General features: G+C 40.5%; 2 protein-coding genes across 2 annotated transcripts; one reads left to right on the top strand and one right to left on the bottom strand.

The window, feature by feature from the left end:
- The first annotated feature begins 8839 nt into the window (after positions 1-8839).
- On the top strand, positions 8840-11192 carry LOC133732980 (heat stress transcription factor A-2-like). Its single transcript, XM_062160579.1, has 3 exons — positions 8840-9619; positions 10046-10848; positions 10945-11192. Exons 1-2 carry the CDS (start codon positions 9026-9028, stop codon positions 10838-10840), a joined length of 1389 nt encoding a protein of 462 aa, XP_062016563.1. The 5' UTR covers positions 8840-9025; the 3' UTR covers positions 10841-10848; positions 10945-11192.
- A 245-nt stretch (positions 11193-11437) lies between these two features.
- Positions 11438-13478, bottom strand: LOC133734845 (BTB/POZ domain and ankyrin repeat-containing protein NPR1-like). Its single transcript, XM_062162446.1, has 4 exons — positions 12939-13478; positions 12120-12879; positions 11817-12020; positions 11438-11722 (listed from the first exon to the last, which is right to left on the bottom strand). Exons 1-4 carry the CDS (start codon positions 13476-13478, stop codon positions 11442-11444), a joined length of 1785 nt encoding a protein of 594 aa, XP_062018430.1. The 3' UTR covers positions 11438-11441.
- Positions 13479-15369: the final 1891 nt, after the last annotated feature.

The raw sequence follows: 15369 nt of genomic DNA, 5'->3' as shown, positions 1-15369 counted from the left end.
TTCTTGCACTTTAGTTGTTAGAAATGCAAATTGCATTTTCCGTGACATTTCCTACTTCATTGTAAATAGTCATCACTAGGTCTTAGTTTTGATTAGGCTTCGGTGCAAACCAAAGCCGAGCATTGCTAAGGCTTGGTGCCTTAGAGTTGCATTATTATTATTATTTTTTTCTTTTGTTTGCTAAGTGTCTTTATTTCCGATTACCCAAGGATTGTGGGTTAGCCACTAATCCCCGTGGTACGATAACTTTGAGCATAATATTTCCCTATCTTGACAATGATACGTACGCTTGCGTAAATGTTTATCAAGTCAATAGAGCACTTCTGCCTCTAGCACTTCTTCGTCGTCATCTTTTGGACAGAATTGATCTTTTTTTGGATTAAGTCTACGGACGACCATTGGGGTGCTTGAAGGTTTAATCTTGTCAATGTTGAAACGCCTAAGCATCTTTTGGGTATAAGCCGATTGATGAATCAGGATACCATCTCTACGGTGCTCAAGTTCTAAACTTAGGCAAAATCGTGTTTTCCCAAGATCTTTCATCTCAAACTCGGATTTTAAGTGTTCAGCTGTTTCCCTTAACTCTTTAAGGGTACCAATTATGTTCATGTCATCGACATAAACCGCTACTATTGCAAATCTAAAACTTGTCCTTTTTATGAACCCACATGGGCATAGTTCATTGTTGACATATCCCTTTCCAATCAAGTAAGCACTTAGACGGTTATACCACATCCGTCCGGATTGTTTCAATCCATATAGTGAGCGTTTCAATCTAATTGCAAACGCGCTCCGTGGTTTGGAGCCACTTGATTTGGGTAGTTGAATTCCATATGGAACTTTCATGTATATTTTCGTATCTAGATCCCTATATAGATACGCTGTAACCACATCCATAAGCTGCATGTTCAGTTTTTCAGAAACTACCAAACTAACAAGGTAGCGGAACATTATGACATCCATTACTGGAGAATAGGTCTCCTCGTAGTCGATTCCAGGGCGTTGTGAGAAGCCTTGCGCCACAAGGCGAGCTTTGTACCTTATAATCTCGTTTTTCTCATTACGCTTTCTAATGAATACCCATTTGTGACCAACTAGTTTAGTGTTTGGCTGTATTGGTACAACATTGCCAAATACCTTTATTTTCGCTAGAGAATCAAGTTCTGCCTGGATTGCATCTTTCCATTTTGGCCAGTCAGCTCTACGTTGGCATTCATCAACGGAGCGTGGTTCGATGTCATCGGTCTCAATAATCTCACGCGCCACTGAATACGTGAATACATCATCAATGATAATGGAATTTCTTTTTCACGTCCCATGTACACTAGTGTAATTGACAGAGATCTCTACATTCTCAGGGATACGTTCTGACATTAAGGCGTCCCCCAATGATGTCTCTTGGACATAACCATAATCAGGAACATTCTCATGGGACGGATTTTGAGTATCGATGATCAAAGGATTTGTTTGTGCCTCATTCGCTCTCTTTCTAGGGCGAATATCCTTTGAACCAATCAGTCTACCGTGCTTCCTTGAGGGACCTGGGCAATGGCGCCATCTCCTGGTGTCACAGGAGTGGCGTTATGTCCATTATTTGGGACATCAATCCTTGCAGGCACATTTGCAGCAGGTATGTGTGATCTCGTCACTTTGGAAACATCAGAAAACGCATCAGGCAGAGTGTCTGCTACGTTCTGGAGCTCGATTATTCTTCGCACTTCAAGTTCGGACTGTGTGGTACAGGGATCGAGATAAGACATAGTGGGGATAGACCAAGACAATTCATGTCGTTCCTGTTGAACATATGTGTTCTTATCTCCCCCTAACGATGGGAAAACTGTCTCATCAAAGTGACAATCCTCAAATCTAGCGGTAAAGAGATCGCCTATCAAGGGTTCAAGGTAGTAGACGATGGTTGGAGATTCATATCCAACGTATATGCCCATTCGTCGTTGTGGACCCATCTTAGTACGCTGTGGCGGCGTAATAGGCACATAAATGGCACACCCAAAAATGTGTAAGTGCGAGATATCAGGCTCGTACCCAGTCACTAGCTGTAATGCATAGTAAGATTGGGTTGCAGTGGGTCGTAGACGAATTAGAGTCGTTGCATGCAATATTGCATATCCCCAAGCAGAAACAGGGAGATTGGTGCGCATAACCAATGCCCATGCTATCATTTGTAGTTGTTTGATAGCAGCTTCTGCAAGACCATTTTGGGTATGAACATGGGGAACTGGATGCTCTACATCAATCCCCATTGACATGTAATAGTCATCGAACGTTTTCGATGTAAACTCCCCAGCATTATCAAGTCGAATCGACTTAATAGGATGATATGGGTAGTGGGCTCGTAGACGGATAATCTGGGCGAGGAGTTTAGCATAAGCAGCATTTCGAGTAGACAACAGCGCGACATGTGACCAGTGTGTCGACGTATCAACCAATACCATAAAGTATTTAAAAGGTCCGCATGATGGTTGAATTGGTCCACATATATCCCCTTGGATTCTCTGTAAGAACAGAATGAGTATTTTAGGATCCTTTGCATAGGATGGTCTCAGTCCTAATTTCCCGAAGGAATAGACTTTGCAAAATGAGTGAGGGGCCTTAGAAGCAACCAATGAGGATTTTGGTTGGGCCTGAGTGTCCGTAGCGCTATTAGAAGTAAAATGTGTGACTACATCTCCCATCATGGCATTAGAGCCATGGAAATTGGTGTGTGTGGCATCATGGCCACGAGGAGAGGCAACCATGGCGTCATGCTCATGGTTGGCGCCATTGATGGCATCATCACATAGGACTTGGGCAGCCCTATGAAGCCCCAAGACTACTGCAGCGCCAGAAGCTGCAATTGTTGCGGTCTTGCCAAGTCCAGGAATCAATTTTCGATTCTTTGATGTGGCCAAAATAGGCACTCAATTTAAAACCCTGTTGTCATTCGTTAGTATATAAGCAAGTAGGGATCGTTCTAACCGGGGATTGAGGGTACTCCTGCAAAGATGGGTCAATTTAAATTAGTAATTATTAAAACAAGTATTAACAAGTATTTATGTACAAATTTACAAAATAAACATTTATCTACAAATTTACACAAGAAACAACCATGAAAAAGGGGGATTCAAATTTTGGTTTTTAAGTTCCTATCAAATAAAACAAAAAGATAAATATATACATGTGATCGACTTCTTCACACTCAAATCAAAATTTCCAAACCATATCAACATGCAATGAATTATTTCAATCTAAACAACTTAAAATCGTGCCAACACTAAATATCAGAAATGAATTCGAAGTACAAGTCTGAAGAGATCGAGTACCACTTTAATTCTTCTTTAATCTCCTAAGTTAGGAAAAGTCCATAACTTAAAATATTTCATATAAAACATCACGTTAATACTGAAGAGCATCCGTCAACATTAAATATGAATCATTAAGTGCAATTAGAATTCTGAATCCAAACATGTATGCATCCATAAGAAGTTACAAACGCACAGACATGTAGCATATAATCTTGACCATTGTACATAGCCTTTACCACTTTAATTTATGCCCTAAAATGATTAGGTAAATCAGAACACAAATTTGGCTTTATTAACCTGCAGATTAACATAGTTATTCAACCAAAATCATTTGCTTAAAGATATAAAGGATGGCACAAAATCAGATTATAAAGATATCATAAACAACTCAAGAACATAAAGAAACAAATCTGAAAATTACTAACATAAACTCATTCTCAACAAAAATCCAATTCCAATAACAAAGTTCATAATTGAAATCTGAAATTCAATACTAAAGAGTATGAAAACAGAAATAAGGGCCATGGATTACACTTTTTGATCTTCAAGGAAGCTTGGAGAACGTCAAGAGAACGCAAGGCTTGGCCTTCAAGAACACGAACAGTCTTGGAGAAGTCCTAAAGCTCTTCACGACGAGAGGCTTTTTCTGAATATTTGGAGAGGGTTTTGGAGAGAAGAGAGCTAAGCTAATGAACTGAATTTTGTATGAAGAAGTGATGATTTTGGAGTAGAGAATGACTGCTATTTATAGTGGAATTCTCATCTCTTGTGATGCAATCATGGCCAATCATCTTGAAGTGATTTCTCCTCCAAATTTGCTTGATTTGCTCAAGACAAAGTCTTGATTTTTCTGATCTCTTTTCCCCATAATGACTCATTGTATATTCCTTGAATAGTGACCAGATACATCCCTTATTCCTCTCCTTTAAATTGCACTAATTTCTTCTTCCAATTGTGCACATAATGAACTCCTACAATCAAGAAAAATCAGAAATTAATTGGTGTCTATAATCAATAGAAAATAAGATAATCAAGAATAAATATTTATTATAAACACTCCCTTTTATCTCCTTGAATTCTTCCTGATTTTTCCTTTAAGTTTTCCTTGAATTCATCACTCAAGAGTTCTTAATTTGATGGACTCCTGAATTCTCTCTTTAATAGGAAAGTTCAAAGAAAGTTCCCTAAAACAAAATAGGAAATATTTCCTAAAGTGAAAGAGGAAAGTTTCTAAAATGACTTGTCTTTATTTTACTCTTATTTTAACTCTTTTTTGGCTCTTTTCTCCATTTCTAACCTTGAAGTACCTAAAAACATAAATGATGTTATAATTAGTAATTTTAACAGAATAACTTAGCCAAATGAGGGAAAATACACATTAAAAACGTCACACTTTGTGCTCCTATCATTCTTGCTTCTTCTCACTCTGAAGAATGGATGTCCATGTGAAGTCTTTAGTATACGGAGCATCATGTCACGACCAGGGTGTCCTAGTCGGTCATGCCAAAGCCAATATGTGTCTGAATCCAAGAGATGTTCTCTTATGACATTATTGGATTCAATTGGTCAAATTGTAGTGACATAAAGTCCACTAGATTGACACATAAGCTTCTCTAAGATGCGCTTTTGTCTGCAATCATTAGAGGTAATGCAAATAAACTCTTTTCCGTTCTCATTATGCGTTTCCGCATAGAATCTGTTGGCTTTTATATCTTTAAAACTCAATAAGGTTCGATTTTCCTTAGGAGCGTAGAGAGCTTCAATGACTTTAATCAAGGTGCCATTTGGCAATAGGAATTGGGCCATTCCATGTCCTTGAACTAAACCTGATGGCCCAGCCATCGTAGTCACAGAAGAATATGTAGGCAACATCTCTAAGAATAATTGCCTATGTCGTAGAATGGTGTGCGTAGTCGCACTTTCCGCAAGTCATTGTAGTTCATCCATTCCTAAAAGAAAAGCTCATAATTAAAAAGGAGTCATAAAGAAAAGCACTCAACTTTTATTAATAAGCCAAATGGAATTACATCATCGTTTCTTTAACAAAAAAGAATATAATCCAATAAACTAGCTAATGAAAATAATGGTAGTCGTCTAACTCCTTTTGGTAATTTCAATGCAAATGTGACCAGGTGAGTAGAGAGATGTCGATGGAGCAAAGCTCACTTAAGTACCACTTATCTCAAAACCTTCCTAGACATCACATTTACATTGAGTACACCTCTTTGAAGAAAGACCAATACCATTGGCATCTACTATAATAATATGACAATTGTCTACATCTCTTGGAAAATAAAAAGACTTAATCAAAATCGCCAATTTTTGGGTCTTGATCCTTGTAGTCTTCCACCCTTAGATCGAGATCGCCATCTTGATCTTCTTGTTCCATGTAATTTGCCTCCCTTGCTTCACGATACATCTTGTATGCTTTTGTAACGTCCTGGGATGCTTTACACGCCCTTGCCCATTGTCCAGGTAGTCCACATCTAAGACAAGCATCATTATGGTCAGGTTCTCTTGATCAAGGCGCTTTGGGAGCACTATGAAGATGGTTTCTGCCTTTGGTGGCGTCACCACCATAACCGGAGGCTTGGCCTCTCTCTCTCTCTTCACACGTTTACCTCCATGGTTCCGTGTACGCCTATCTTGGCGGTTTCCTTCCTCTTTAGGGCGAGAAAATGGACCAGAACGTCCAGGATTATTCTTACTCTTAGGGTTTCGCTCCTTGCATCCTCCCTTGGAGGCGCGACTATAATTAGACTCCGGATTTGACTTGGTTCCCACAGGTCTAAAGTTATAGTTCTTCACAAGTATATTGTTGTGCTTTTCAGCTACGTTCATGGCACCAATTAGCTCATGAAATCTTGTGATGCGTCTAGCATTGACATCAATCCGATAGTTCTTGGCTATCATCAATGCAGAGACGGGGAAGGTGGAGAGAGTCTTCTCGATCAACATCGTATCAGTGATTTTTTGTCCACAGAATTCCATCATAGACTTGATACGAAGTGCTTCAGAATTGTAGTCAAGTACAGACTTGAAATCACAGAAGCGGAGGCTATGCCATCTCACTTCTAAGTCTGGAAGCAGGGAATCACGAATGTTGCCAAAACGCTGCTCGAGTTCTACCCATAGTTTTCTTATGTCTTCCTCATTGAGATACTCATTTTGGGGCGCGTCATTCATGTACCTTGTCATGAGAATGATGGCTTTAGCTTCATTCGCCTCTCTCTTAGCTCTATTTGCTTCAAAAGCAGCAGATTGTTGAGGAGTAAGCACGTCCTCACTTGGCTCTTGGATCGAACTCAGGATCCCATCAGCCTTAAGATGCTGGCGCACATCACGGACCCACTTGTGGTATCCTGCGCTTGTTGTCTCTAGTGGAGCGAAGCTCAACTTGTTCATGTTACTCATCCTGAAAAACAACAAGAAAATAGGGTTAGTTTTTTAGCGAAAAAGTCTACCATGAAAAACTAATAAATTTCTGAGCGTAGTCGCTTCCAAGAAATTAGAGATTTTCTTAGCGTAGTAGCTTCCAAGAAAATCCGATTTCAAGAGGGGTTTTGGATTAGATCGAAACAATGATGTATGTGGTCGATCGTTTTTCTTCTCAACAAACTCTAAGTTTGGAGGACTCTACAAGCTCCAAGATTGAAGTGAGCACGAACCCCCACAGTTCGGCTATTGATCTCCCTTATGAAGAAGAAAATGGGGTAGAAGAAGGGATGTTGGAAGTCCCCGAGAAAAAGAAGAGAAAAGTAATAAAAACTTCAAAAACGGGAACTTTTAGAAAAGTTTACCTTGAAAAATTACAGGAAATCTTGACCGAAAAAAATTGGTTTGAAAAAGGTTGACGAAAAAGTCACCCGAAAATGGTTGACAGGCGTTGACTGGTCGCTGACCGGAGGGTTGATCGGCTTTGATCGGAGGTGCTGACGTGGCACTCTAACGCTGACGTAGGCTGCTGACTGGGTGCTGACGTCAGAGGGTTGACTGGATGCTGGGCCTGCTTCTGGGCTTGGTGGATCCGCTTCTGCTTCTGGGCCTGGAGCTTGGTGGATCTGCTTCTGCTTCTGGGCTTCGCTGCACTTCTGAGCTGCGTTGACTGGAGCAGGGTTGAGGATGCAAGCGGCGATTCAGTGGTGCAGTCACTTCAGGCGGTCGGTTCCGGTGGTTCTAGGTCGGTTCCGGTGGTGATTTTTCGGCTCCGGTGATCTGGGGTCAGGTTGCAGCTTCTGGTGAAGTATGGCAGCAGTAGGCAGGGAGGAAGGCTTCGAACAGGACAGAAAAGTTTTCAGTATTTCCGGGGGCCGGTTCGGGTATTTTCCGACCGGTTCTGGGGGCAGCGCCGCCTGTTCTGGGCTCTTGGAGGTGAAAACTTCGAGGTGGGCGGCGGTGGTTCCTAGGATTTGAAGGCTACGAATATATGGTTTCAGGGTTAGGGCTTCGTGCTGATAACGTGTTGTAGAGAAACTGAATTTGAGAGGATTTTGCTGTGTATTCTCATTGATAATAGGGGTCTTTTTATATAGAGGATTACAATGCATAGAATCTCAATCATACAAGGAAAGTAATCATACATTGAATAGGAATCTAGATCCTTCTAATTTAATCATATTACCACTAGAGCAAATAACCTAGAGTTTGGGCCAAATACAAATTAGGATTTAGTTGAACACTTTTTTCTTTTTTGTTCCTTTTTCTTTCACTCTCCGTGTCCCTAATTATCTTTTTCTTCTCTCTTTTTCTTTGTCTTTTTTTACATCTCACATTCCTTTAGGGTTTAGGATTTTCTTTTTCCTTTTGTTAGTAGATTTTTTTTTTTTGGTAAGTCAACAAATCATATTTTTGTTTTCCTTTTGTTACTAGGTTTTTATTAACCTTATAAAAGAGACATGTGCAAAGAAATAAAACTAAAGCCAACACAAATTCGAAGTTGTGCCTTATTGGGTGGTGCAGCAAACAAGTGCTTACAGAGGAGAGGGATACATATGAAGTTTGTTATCATCATGAATGAATTAGGAGTTATAGTCTCGTTTAACATTATTTGAAACTTTCTTAGTTATTTTGATTAGTTGTTTGAGAATAATTATTATATTATTGAATGATCTTGTCATAACATTTTTTTTATTGTACCTTTTTTTTTAAAATCATTATGCAATGAACATAAGGCCTCTGTCAAATTTTCGCACTAGGTCTCTGAATTCTCAGGACCGGCCCTGGATACGGTGTGTATCTAGGAAAAGATCAGATAGATAACGGCAGCAGATCACCAAATGGATAACGGCAGCAATCCACCAAGTCAGTTTTATGATTTTATTTCATAACATTGATCTAACATTTGAGATAATATACTTGAGTTATAAGTTTATGTTTCATATTGAATCTACCATCACAATCTCACCTGTGATATGTGCTCTGCACAGTTGGGGCATTTGGAAGTTTCTAGATATTTGAGGGGCTTTGGATTGAAGACTTGAAGTAGATGGGGTCACGTTGGTAACACAACTGGTAAACGTGGCCTTGTTCCTGCACTTTCCTTAAATGGATATACACAGTCACTCACCTACCGTCACTCACATCACCACTGTGAAGAGGCAGAAATTCCAAATTGAAGAATAAATTCACCTTCTCTGTATATAAAACTCTGCCATTTTCACTAACCTCCATTTTCAGCTTACTATTCGGTTCACTGAAACCCCTGTTTCAAATACCAAGAAGAAATGGTGGTTTCTTACGGTGGTTATGGTGGTGGTGGATCTTGTTCGCCATTTTCATCGACGGCCCAGATTACACAACCCAAAGAGGCTTCAGAAGAACCTGCGAAAGTCAAGGAAGAAGAAGAGGCAGTGAATTGTAAAGGTGGTAGTTTTGATGGGTCATCTGCTTCTTCATCTTCCTCCACCGCTTCACCAAAGCTCACAGAGGAAGTGGAGGAACCAAACAAGGCCGTGGAATTAGCGAAACCAGAGGTGGTCCAAATCAAAGCAGAGAGCATAGAGTTTGTGGTGGATGATTATGATGGTAGAGATTGCTTCAATTGTGGTAGTGGTAGTAATATTAATGGATCATATTCTTCTTCTTCTTCAAAGGTGTTGCCCAAGCCCATGGAGTGTTTGCTCGAAACAGGGCCGCCACCTTTTCTCAACAAGACATTTCAGATGGTGGACGACCCGGAAACCGACCTGATTGTGTCGTGGAGCGAAGCTCGCCAAAGCTTCATTGTTTGGGACTGCCATGAGTTCTCCAAGACCCTATTGCCTAAGTACTTCAAGCACAGCAATTTCTCAAGCTTCATTCGCCAGCTCAACACTTATGTATTCACATAAATCCCAACTCCTTCGTAAAGTTTCGAATTTCAATCTTAGTCCTAGTAGTTCTTGCTGCAAATTAAAGTAACCTATAGTTGAGTTTGATTCGACTTGAGATATTTTGATCTTTGTTTTAGTCTTTTTGTAGTACTTGTTGCAATTTAAAGTTTGAACCTGCGCTTCAGTTTGATTCATATGTGACTTGATATATTTTGATCTTTGTTATAGTACTACCTGTTTCAAATTAAGTTTGAACCTTCACTTCAGTTTGATTCATGTGTTATTTTTTGTATTTTGATCTTAGTTTTAGTAGTACTTGTTGCGAATTGAAGTTTGAATCTTTACTTCAGATAACTTCATATGTGATACAATATCAGTTTACTTGGCCTAGTATTTGCTTTATGTGATGGGTTGTACTAATTTTCAATGCAGGGATTCAAGAAGGTTGATCCGGATAGGTGGGAGTTTGCAAATGAAGGGTTTCAAGGAGGGAAGAAGCACTTGCTGAAAAGCATAAAGAGAAGAAGCAGATACAACAAGCAGCCACAAGGAAGCAATGTCTCAGCTAATTCAACCAAAAAAGCCGGGTTAGAAGTCCAACTCGAAACGCTGAAGAAGGATCAAGACGTACTGAAACTCGAAATCTTGAATCTCAAACAGCAACAGAAGTACTCGCAGCATCAGCTGACTGCTGTCGAAGAGAGGATTCGAAGTTCTGAGTGTAAGCAGTTCCTCACCAAGACAACAAGGAAACCCAAATTTGTGGAGCAGCTAATGCAGAAAAGAGCGTTGAAGAGAGAGCTCGAGGGGGGCAATTTAGGAAAGAGAAGGAGGTTACTTTCAGCCCAAGGTTTTGAAGATTTTGGTGATTGTGGAGACCAAGTTCAAGTCTTGGCTGGGCAATTGCCGGAAGTAGTGGTTCCTCAACAGCAAGAAACCCCATTGCCAGCTTCCGTGGTTGATAAATCATGTAGTTCGCTTCAAAATAATAAGCCACAGGCAGAAGTGCACTTTGTTTACCATGATATGTCCGAGAAATTGCTCCAAGAGAATTCAGTTTTTGATGATGAATATGCAGTCAATGACTCAAACTTTTACCAGGAATTGGAGGATTTAATTACCGGGCCACACGACTTTCATGATTTGGTTGTCAAGCCACGTGATTGGAGTGGATATGTTAGTAACTGCTTGGTTGAACAAGCTGGTTGTGTTGGATCAATGCCTTGATTTCGCAGGTATATATATTATTATCTTTCTCTTCAATATGAATGTGTTACAGTTTTATGCATTGTGTAAAATGTAATATCTTTGTGGGGTAATTGGCTTTACAGTTGTGAAGATCTGAGAATGGAGATACAAACCATTGAAGATTCCGGGTTGTTAACTCCTTAACCTTAGAGCTATGGAGTCTTTTGTAGTTGCACATACTTCTGTTTACTTTAATTCCCCTGTTTTTGCAATTTATGTCTGTATATTCTCCTTGGGGCCTGGATTGTAAAAATCTATCTCCTGAGGTCTCAGCTTGACATATATAATGTAAATTATGACATATTTCGCTTTTGCGTCCAACTCATAGGAGTAGGAGTTTTGGGGTATATTATGTTTCAGGGTTTTGCTTCTGATTCAATCTTCTGCACAAAGAATGATAGAGGCAAAAACATTTTGGATACAAATAGAAATACTCATAGTATATCCATTTATGCATTGAAAGGATACAAGAAGAAAACTCAATGACCACTCTCTACAGAATTATGATCTTGAAAAGGATGAAGAAGAAGAAGCCAAGAATGAACATACAGAATGATAAGTTTCTACCCCTTTCGTTCTTTCAAGTTTGTTTCGAATGTTGATCGATAGTGAGCTTAGGCCTTACTACTCGTGCTGATGTAGAAGATGAGGATGATGACATTCCAGAACGATCAATTTCCTGTTTATCTTCATCAAAAGCCTTACTTAGTACTTCTTGGATTTCCACGTACCTTTTTCTCTTTGAGAGCCTTATTTCTGGAGTGTCATTCCCTGTGTATGTAAGCCGTGACACTTCATCACCATCCATGATCTTGTTCAGTACTTCTGCACAACGAGGAAAGAACCGTTTCCCAATTTCCGCTATTCGCAAATATAAGAGAAGACTAGTAAGTCTATGAAACTAAATGTGAAGATTCGTGACTGATTTGTGAGAGACTGATACTTGGTTACTTACTAGATCGGCACAGTGCTCTTAGTCTGGCAAGGTGTTCTTCCTTAATCTTGAAGGGTGCCTCGTTCAAGTCCACAGTTATTCTCTGGGAACCGGCAAGATTATTCGGGCTCAGGCAGGCTAATGGAAACGCTGAAGTTTCATCAAGTTGAGTAATATCCATTACAATCTTTGCTTCCATGGGGAACAGGTACCTTGCCAGTCCAACTGAGACGAGAAACAATCAGTCAAGTAAGATTTGTCAGGTTCACAAGCTGAGTTTAATGGTAGGCATTGGGGTTTATAAGCCTATAGGCAAGCATTCACCTCTGTTCTCAAGGTACAAGATTTTCATATGCAGATCATCACCAGCCATTGCAAGCGAAAGAGAAGCTTCTCCAAGCACTGGATCCCTCCTTTCTGCTTGCTCCAATATCTCTATACACAAGCGGTCATTGGAAGAAGACTTACCCTCATCATTCGAGTTGAAAAAATCCGCAGCTCTGGTATGACGCTTAGTGATCTGAAGAGCTTTCCTGCCATCCAATGTAACATCCGAGGGACGAGCACCCTTTGTAAGTAGTGACACAATTATCTTAGGCTCCTTCCTGGTTGCCGCAAGGTGCAGCACAGTGTAACCACTCAGGTTCCTGCAATTCACATCCGCAATTCCAAGATCAAGCTGCTCTGCTGTGGTCTTTGCATCACAGTATGCCACAGCATGGTGAAGTGCATGCGCATCGTCAAGATTCGTATGCCCCTCTTTCAACAGCATTCGAACCAACTCAACATCATCAGAATCCAAAGCCCTGTGTATCCTCTTTGTGTGCTTATCCGGAAAGTTACTTGCAGCATTACTGCTCCGAGAACTGTCCAGACCAAGAGCCAACCTCGAATCTGTGATTCGCTTCACGGATCCTTGAGGCAATGCTTTCTCAAGAGTGACAATATCAGCATCAGACTTCACTATCATCTCAATACATCTCCCCACCAATCTCTCACAAGCTTTACCACAGATATTCGCAACATATAGAACCACCAACACATCATCTATGGTTATGTTTTCAAGAATATCAAGCAAATGCCTCTGCAATACCAACGTAAAGTCAACATTTTTGCTTACCAAACATGGCTTAGACTTTAAACAAACAAATTTCGCGCCTTTTTTATCTGGTAAAGAGTGACCAGTTCTGAGATTTGAAATGTTGAAGAAGCATAGAGAACCTCCACCATGAAATCAACGACGGGACGACAAGCAACATGAGCACAAGAGTCGTCTACACAAACACAAACGCCTTTAGTGAAAGACTTGAGCTTGCCGCTGTACAAGTAACCCAAAACAGCCAACAGTGAGTCCAATCCAACGTCGTATTCCTTCGCCAACTTCTTTAATTCAAACCTAATAGAGCTACTGACTTCTTTAGCTGAGAAGACGTTCTTGAAAAACGAGCTCCTCGCGGCGAGGATGCAGCGGTGGACGGGGACTTCCCGGCCGTTGCCGATGACGATTTTGGCGTCGGCAAAGTACGAGGAGTCAACTATCAGTTCGAGATTATCGGAGAGGTGCTTGAGGGATGTGATATCAGCAGAAGGTGAAGAAGAAGAGGGAGAGTGGTGGTGAGCTATACTTGTGCTACTGCTAACAGCCTCGTTGGAATCCGAAAAACAAGTTTTTGTATATTCCATGGCAAGTACCAGAGTTGAACTTGAACATAAAATGGAGAATATTGGTTTGGTCGAGTAATGAGAGCAATGGCTGATTAAATACGTGAAAGCGCCATGGATGATCACATCACATGAGCTTAGAACATGGGTGACGATGAGTGAATACAAAAGAGTCAAAAGGCTCGATCACTCAAAAAGGCTACGAATTCAATTCAATTTGTCCTTACAATCAAATCACAACTCACAGCTTCACAACCACCAGATCAAAAAGTGTTTTTGTGTTGGGACTCAAAAACAAGCATGGTGTATCCGGTTAAAGTCTTTGAATCTGTGGGAGAGTTTTCGGTGATCGTCATGAGTCATGACCACCGTTTTTCTGTGCCCTCTCTCTTAAGGCAGGGCTTCCACATACCCTGTTTCTTTTGTTTTCTAGCTCTAGTTTAATTCACACAAAAGTAGTACTCTGGCTCTGGCATATATAAAATAGGCAACTGATAAGAGTTTGGATAGAAGTAGCAGAAGATATGTGATCTGAAAATCTGGGTTTAATTAAATATATGCAACTACGAACAGTATCAGGCATTCAAGCAAAGAAAAGTCTATGGGAAAAATTCACCAACGGTGTCTGGACACTTAGGAGACTTTCAGAATGATACCTGAACTTACAAAGTTATCAATGTGATACCTGGACTCATTTTTTCGTATCAACATCGTACCTATGACCAATTTCCGTAACGGCTCCGTGACGGAAATTGGCCGTAGGTATCACATTGATACGAAAAAATGAGTCTAGGTATCACATTGATAACTTTGTAAGTTCAGGTATCATTCTGAAAGTCCCTAAGTGTCCAGACACCGTTGGTGAATTTTTCTCAAAAGTCTATTTCAATTTTCAACACATGTTATTGCGATATAAATTCCCCCCATGTGGCTGTTGAATTCATATTGATTTCATGAACTGTGTAAATATAATGTCAATAACAAATGATACAAGTTTATCAATCACGGCTAGTCTTTGTTCTTACTGCGAGGACAGCACACTTTCTCCAGCCCTTCACCGATTGACACCCCCAATCCGCCTTCCTTCTACTTGGGTGGGGAGACTAACCCCGTGGAGGCTGCGGGTGCAATGGATGAATAGCCTTAATTCGATCAGCCAGTTTCAGGTACACGTCTCTCATGTCTTCAGGGAGGGAAATCAAGTTGCAGATAAGCTGGCTAACTACGGTGCCTTGAATAGTGGGTCAGTGTGGTGGGATTCAATCCCTCATTTCTTGATTAGTTCTTTTGGTCAGGATTTTTCTGGACGTACTATTTACCGGTTTGCTTAATTGTGGTTGTTCTCTTTTTATGTTTGTTATATGTATAGGAGTGGTCAGGCCTAGTCCCCCACCCTTCTCTCTGTATCTTGTTTCCTTCTTAATAAATTCACTTTTGAGGGACGGGCGGTGGGCTTGCGGTTGTAATGGTCCCCTTTGGGGTTGTGTGGGTGCCTTGGTGCCTCTTTCTGACCGTTACAAAGAAGCTAATATCGTCTAATCCTCATTAGTTTTCAAAAAAAAAAAAAAAATATTTAGAAAAAATACTTATGTCAAAACAAAGATATAATGTATTGTTTCATTATTTTGACAATATAAAAGAAAGCATTGGTGGAATTGTCATGAGATTTTAAATAAAAAGGTCTCATATTCAAATCTCATCATTGTAGTTTTTTAATATTTTTAAAAACAAAATGAAATTTTGTGTTTGTAACGGGCCGGCCCACAATATGTCGTGCTGGGCCAATTACGGGCTCGGGCCGGGCCGGGCCAATATTCTTAGGCCCAGCCCGACCCGTTATTCTAACGTGCTCGGGTCGTGCCGGGCCACTAACGGGCTTGGGCCGTGCCGGGCCCGTGCCGTGCTCGTGCTT

Source organism: Rosa rugosa, chromosome 2 (assembly GCF_958449725.1).
Source record: "Rosa rugosa chromosome 2, drRosRugo1.1, whole genome shotgun sequence".
Classification (NCBI taxonomy): Eukaryota; Viridiplantae; Streptophyta; class Magnoliopsida; order Rosales; family Rosaceae; genus Rosa; species Rosa rugosa.
This window is presented reverse-complemented; position numbering and strand designations above follow the sequence as displayed.

Excerpts from the sequence above, each read along its gene's own strand:
- LOC133732980 (XM_062160579.1), top strand. The coding sequence starts at position 9,026 with ATGGTGGTTTCTTACGGTGGTTATGGTGGTGGTGGATCTTGTTCGCCA. Across the intron at positions 9,620-10,045 it reads TTCGCCAGCTCAACACTTAT|GGATTCAAGAAGGTTGATCC; the intron begins GTATTCACATAA and ends TTTTCAATGCAG.
- LOC133734845 (XM_062162446.1), bottom strand. The coding sequence starts at position 13,478 with ATGGAATATACAAAAACTTGTTTTTCGGATTCCAACGAGGCTGTTAGC. Across the intron at positions 12,880-12,938 it reads AAAAGGCGCGAAATTTGTTT|AGGCATTTGCTTGATATTCT; the intron begins GTTTAAAGTCTA and ends TTGGTATTGCAG. Across the intron at positions 11,723-11,816 it reads AAGAGCACTGTGCCGATCTA|CGGAAATTGGGAAACGGTTC; the intron begins GTAAGTAACCAA and ends ATTTGCGAATAG.